The 6071-nt window shown below is 42.5% G+C and overlaps 1 protein-coding gene across 1 annotated transcript in view; it reads left to right on the forward strand.

Annotated features, from left to right (window-relative positions):
• The window catches only part of LOC8026050 (L-2-hydroxyglutarate dehydrogenase, mitochondrial), a 29013-nt gene extending 23503 nt beyond the window's left edge, over positions 1-5510 (forward strand). The window contains exon 9 of the mRNA XM_029992575.3: positions 3335-5510. Coding sequence (XP_029848435.2) covers positions 3335-3530 — 196 coding nt within the window. The 3' untranslated portion in view covers positions 3531-5510. The remainder of the gene's footprint in view (positions 1-3334) is intronic.
• Positions 5511-6071: the final 561 nt, after the last annotated feature.

The following is a 6071-nucleotide window of genomic DNA, read 5'->3' on the forward strand; positions in this document are numbered from 1 at the left end:
TGAAGCCTGAAAATGACTGACAGAAAATTTAATTGCGTTCCGAATTTCACTTGGAAAAATAAAACCTGATATTGAAAAATATAAAGCCTGAAGAAAAAGCTTTCTACCTATAAACAAGGCCATCATGTGAAGTATTTTCTTTTCTTCTTTTTGCTGGTGAACGGAAGCAGTTAGAGCCATCTGTCATGTGAACGTCGACTTGCGGAGAATTGGGAACCTGTTAGAGATAACGTCCAAGAAACATAGAATTTCTAATAAGAAATCAACTTGGAGAAACACCCTGACCCTCCGATTTTAATCAGAAATGAACTACAAAAATGCAAAACCGTAGACAAATAAGTTTGCCTACAGGCACCCTGGTTGCTGTGCATGCCTAAGAACTCTTTCTTTTTTTTTGTAAAGCAAAGCATTCAGTTCACAGCAAGTGGCACCACCTTGACATATTGTTAGAAACATGAAAATCTGCATCCCGCATTTACTTGAGCAATAGACACATTGTTTATGAATAAAGCTTTTCCGTAGAGCCTGCGGATAGTCGAATGTCGCAGTCGGCAGAAGGAGAGGAGCCCAGCAACTTAGGGGACAGATAATTTGTCACTTTAAAATGCTATCTCTGCAGAACACATTTTGGAAGATAATTCTTTTCTCGGCCTTGTTAGGATGCACCGAATGGTTGTATGTGTGCTCTGCTGAAAAGTTGATGGTCGGGTATTGTTCATAAGGAATGCATCTGTTTCTCGAGTTAATATGTTAAACGTAAACCTTTCAGTGCACATTCACCTGGTTAGGAATGACAATGAATGAAAGGAAAACTAACCAAAAATTGATACGGAGCCCGACGTTTCAAGGCCAGCTTGGCCCCTTGGTCACGGGTGACTGTTTTTGTCCTTGTCGGCAATTCGCAAGACGACAACATGGACAAAAACAGTCACCCATGATCAAGGGGCCGAACTGGCCTTGAAACGTCGGGCTTCGTATCAATCTTTGGTTAGAGTTCTCCTTTCATTCCTTGAGTTAATATGGTACCGCAGTATCCAGATTTGCTTGATTGTAGTAGAACCCAGCGCAGGAAAAACAAAAGTTGGTTCGGATTTTCTGCACATAACATCCTCATAAAAACATTTTTGGGGAAACGAACCTTGGCAACGACTAAGTGCCCATAACAACTAAATGCTGCAAAAATAGAGCAGCCTTGTTACAATATCAGCAGTTTTGTTTTGAGGTCTCTCAGCAAATCCCCAGAGTCAATTTTATTCTGGGAAGATTGTGGACAATTTCTACGCTAAATTTGACAGGTTACTTTTTTTTTTATTGAATTTGGCAGGAAACTTTTTCTGCTAAATGTAACAACAACAGTTTCGTCACTAAATCTAGTTGGGGCAATTGCTCCATTGCATTTAGCGACAAATATTTCTCCTCTAAATATCAGTGTGTCACATAGCATCGCATGGCACCATGATGCGACATTGTGACATGACGTTGTGATACCACGGCACGTGGTGCTATTGGCGGCATGTGTGAACTACAGAGGGTGCTTGTCTAGCTGTCATCATCATTGTTTGTGACGGCACGAGTAGGACAGACTGGGATAGACCGCGTAGATTTTGGATCCCTCGGCTCGTCACCTTGCTTCATGTGCTGTTTCGGTAACGTGCAGCAAAGCCTGTTTCATGCGTTGTGTTTATTTGGTATGGTGATATTTGTAGTTGAACATTTTACCAAAGCTTCAAACCGTGGCATGCGTAGTCGTACTGACAAGCATTTTTGGCGCTGAGGTGTCGAAGTGCCCGAATGGCGGCATACTGTTCTCTATCTCAGTACAAAAAGCAGGATAATGAAAATACAATATCCAGCGCTTTACCCCACTACATCTACCACAGTGAATAGGCTGTATATTTTATTATGATTTGTACTAAATAAAACTGAGAAAGGGATGTCTCACCAAATTGAATAAAGGAAAGTGAAATTCAAGAGCCCCTCGCTTATGTAGTAAATACTTCAGTGAAAGCGACTCTGTGTATCCTGTTGGTTCCAATGTATTCTGTGAGTGCTGGTCTCTTATTAGTTCCAAGTTGATTCCTTTTTGAATCTTGTAAACCAGTAAACACACATTTCCTCAAAATAACTGGAAGGAAGAAGCGGTGGCTGACTTCCAGAGTCAGCCACCGCTTCTTCTTTCCAGTTACTAAATCCCTGCTTATTCATCCGGCCGACGCGAAACGTGCGAGACCCCCTCGCGATTAAAGTCTTAAATCTAGTAAGTCCGTGACACTTCAGCTCCCCAAAAAATTAAGTACACGCCTTCTATAAATTACTACCGTTGTATGTCTAATTTTGCAGACCCAAATGCGCATAATCCGTAATGCACTTCTCAGCTACCAATTTTAAATTTGTAAACAATTCTTAGTAAAAATTGGATAGAACATATTAATCAGTTGCCTGAATTTGCCAGGCCATATCAGACAATTTAAGAATTGATGAATATTTCTGCTTTTGAGCAGAAGTCGCAATGTGACAAACTTCTTTGCCACATATTCGATGCAGTAGGAGAGCCTTCGTTGCTCATGAGCATTTGCTTGTCAGCACCTGTCAAGTTACACTTTGATAGAAGCGTCAGCATTGGCAACCTTAATGTAGCTAAAGCAAGTGCGGTGCTTTGCAACACAACTGTGCACACGTGCACAGCTAAGAAGACGGCACGTCATTTACTCTGGTGAATGGAAAACTTTTTTCTACAACAGCCTTCACAGATCCAGAAAAAACAACAACCACAGACGCTGTGAATAGCCCTGACGCACGCCGCGCAAGCTATAATGTGAAGATCCAGGCTTGTGTTTGAACATTCTAAATTTGTTTAATATAAAAAGCAACTTTGAGGCACTGTTATTCTTTAGAAAGATCACTTCCAAAAACATCATACACTTTTCTTTAATAAATAAGCCATTTTTAATCGGCATAGATGCAAACTAACATAGCCACTCCGTGCTTTGACATGACGCGTCGTCTTCTCGCATCCTACCGGCTGCATCACAGGGGCGCCCACGAGGTGGCGCCCCCAAAATATCTCATTGTAAATTATGTAACGTGACAGCATTACGTCCCTTGACACTGGCTTCACATGATTAGTGTGCAGTGTCACATGATTAGTGTGCAGTGTCACATGATTAGTGTGCAGTGTCTGCGTGCGGCAGCAAAGTGTGCAAGCCTCGGTTGTCACTGCAGTTCATTTGCAAAACACAACAAAACTTTTTTTTTTTTTTTTTAGAAAATATTATGTAGTTGGACAGCACACAAACTTTTTTTTCCCTAACTGTCTTGCTGAAATTCTGTGCAGGGGACCTACTGGAGTTCGGGCTCAGGCACTGGATCGCGATGGAAATTTAGTGGACGACTTCGTCTTTGACAGCGGAGAAGGAGAACTGGGTCAACGAACCCTTCACGTCCGTAATGCGCCCTCTCCTGCTGCCACTTCATCTCTCGCCATCGCAGAGATGGTTGCGGACAAAGTGGAAAGCACATTCCAGTTGTGATTGATTTTCTATTAGAATTTCTTAGTCAAGATAATGGTTGTGGTTTCCTATTAGAATTTCCTAGTCAAGATAATGGTTGTGGTTTCCTATTAGAATTTCCTAGTCAAGATAGTGGTGGTGGTGTTAGTTGATCCATTACATAGGTTTGTGAATAACACATTCTTTGCACAATTGGTGCATTCTTGTGTAGCTATACTCAGCGTCGACCATTTTGTGCTAAGCACTCTCGAACAAGACGCAAGACAAGGCCATGTGCTCAGTGCAGGGCAGTTCTGTAGAAGCGACACTAGCCTCAACAATGTAGCAAAAAAATTGCTGACACTGAGTATAATAACTATAAAGTACAAAGTAAGGGCCCACCCAAAATCGGGAGGTAATCTTGAACAACCAGGGGATGGGCGCTTGTGCGGTCCAAGAGCCAAAGTGCAGAAGGGGCATTGACAGGGTGAGCTTCACCACCCTGCAACACGAGGAGGTTCATTTAGGTCAGCAAGGTAGGCTCCAAAGTCTAGGGGAGGCACTTGGTATATCCTTTGCTTAGCTATCATACATTTCAAAGGTAACAGGTGGGTGCTTAATGTGACTTGGGTCCTTTCTTGGTAGTTTGTGATAGTCTGTTACAGGTTCAGATTAGTAGGATGAGTTCCTCTCGCAGGTCCCTCCACACCTTCCACTTTAGCAGGGCGAACCAGCAGCTCTTAGATTACGAGGATGGAGTTTCTATGTCGCCTACCGGAACCCAGAGCAGGACACCAATTGTACACAAGTTCTGTGTCAGTGTTTGGTTGGGGCTTGTGTTTTTGTTGGATTGCTTCTTTTTACCATTCGTATGTTGCAACATACTCTCGTGATGATCATTACTCTGTCGTCGTTTGTGAAAGCTAATTTGAGGCTCCTGTTGTTCTTCGGTTGATGGGAACAGATTGAATCAGTAGATAGTGAGGCTTCCAGTGTACATAGTTGTTGATGAAGTGAATATCTCAGTGTGCCTTATTACGTTACAGTGTCAACAACCTTGTGTCGCGCCATCAAGGAGGGGCTTGAAAGTTGGGGAGAGGGAAATGGAGAGAGAATAAGAGAGTGTAGAATTCTTGTTTCTGACGGGAGTAGACCTTTAGTTAAACCGTCTGACTACCTCTGATTTCTTAAATGGCAAAGCTAGGGAAACCTTTACTTTTCCCTGGCTCTATTTTATGTGATTTATCTTTCATTCTTTGAACTGTTTAGGGCTCGTGTCATGAACGAATTTGGAAATCCTGGCCAAAAAACTTTTTTTGAGGTCATTCCAGTTGAAAGACGTGGGTGTTCGCATATGTAAAGATAAACGAAGGCATGGGCTGTTTGAATGGGTGGGGTTCTTCTATTGTACTGATGCCTGGGATGATTGCTTTTGATTTATTTCTACATTGAGTGCAAGCATTTTGCTGCTTTATCAGCTCATTTGTGTGTGCGGCATGTTTTATATGAAATCCGGATTCTTTGCAGCGAACAAAGAAGGGTGTGCAATAAATGCTAGTCACTGATTCACGTGATATTCTTTTGTCCACGTGATGTTGCATTTTGTTTTGTTCTTAGCTCCAGTGGTAGATCATTTCTGTCTTGGCTAAAAATTCTGCTATTAGAATGATGCACATGCATTCATGAAATAACCCTTTGAGGAAACGAACGCCTCAACTCAATAACTAACATTCTCTCTTTTTTTTTCTTTTACAAGTGATTTGAATTTAGTCAGAATAACATCACAAAAATTGTGACGCAATACACGTGCACTCTATGCAGTGATAAAAGTGCCACGCCATTGGTGCCAAATTGCGTCATGAATGAAATTTTGCTACATCTTGCACCAAAATCGCATTTTTGCTAAGAATTGCGCCATACCTGCGATGAGATAGTAACAAAGCGAAAAATTAAAACATTTCAATATTCGTCAATTTTGATATTCATACAAGTAGTAGAAAATAAAAATGGTTCAAATATGTATTTCTCAGCGTCTCTACTCACTTTGTTTCATCTTAGATCAGAGCACAGTGGAAGTTTCAAACACATCCAACCACGCACATACTAAAAGTGCAAGTCACGGGACAGTCGCTGCGTTTAATTCATTTAGCTGATGAAAGAGCACTTGCAGAAGGATGAAATGCCACTATGTCGCGCGTTTGATGCTGTTTTATTGGTCCCACTGGCTCGCAACGTCGACTGCACTTTGACTTTTAAATGAAACAAATATACACGTTTGCAAGTCTGGCTTCAGAGCGCTGCCATCTTGCTCGCTGGGGTGCGCTTGGACGCGTCCTAATCCGATTACGAAGCCTTGCTAAAGCGCGATCCAAACCAACGCTTCTTTTTGCGCCTAAGCGCAAAAAGAAGCGTTGGTTTGGATCCGCAAAAGTGATGATCGGATTATGGCCGCGCCCAAGCGCACCCCACTGGGCAAGATGGCGGCGCCCTGAGACCGGACTTGCGCAGCCGCGCTGGCGCAACACCTCCTGGACAGCCTTCAAAGCCTGCGCGTCACGTGACATGACGTCACGTTCCGGAGGC

The sequence above is a fragment of the Ixodes scapularis genome, unplaced genomic scaffold (assembly GCF_016920785.2).
Source record: "Ixodes scapularis isolate PalLabHiFi unplaced genomic scaffold, ASM1692078v2 PGA_scaffold10__122_contigs__length_95168666, whole genome shotgun sequence".
In the NCBI taxonomy this organism is placed as follows: Eukaryota; Metazoa; Arthropoda; class Arachnida; order Ixodida; family Ixodidae; genus Ixodes; species Ixodes scapularis.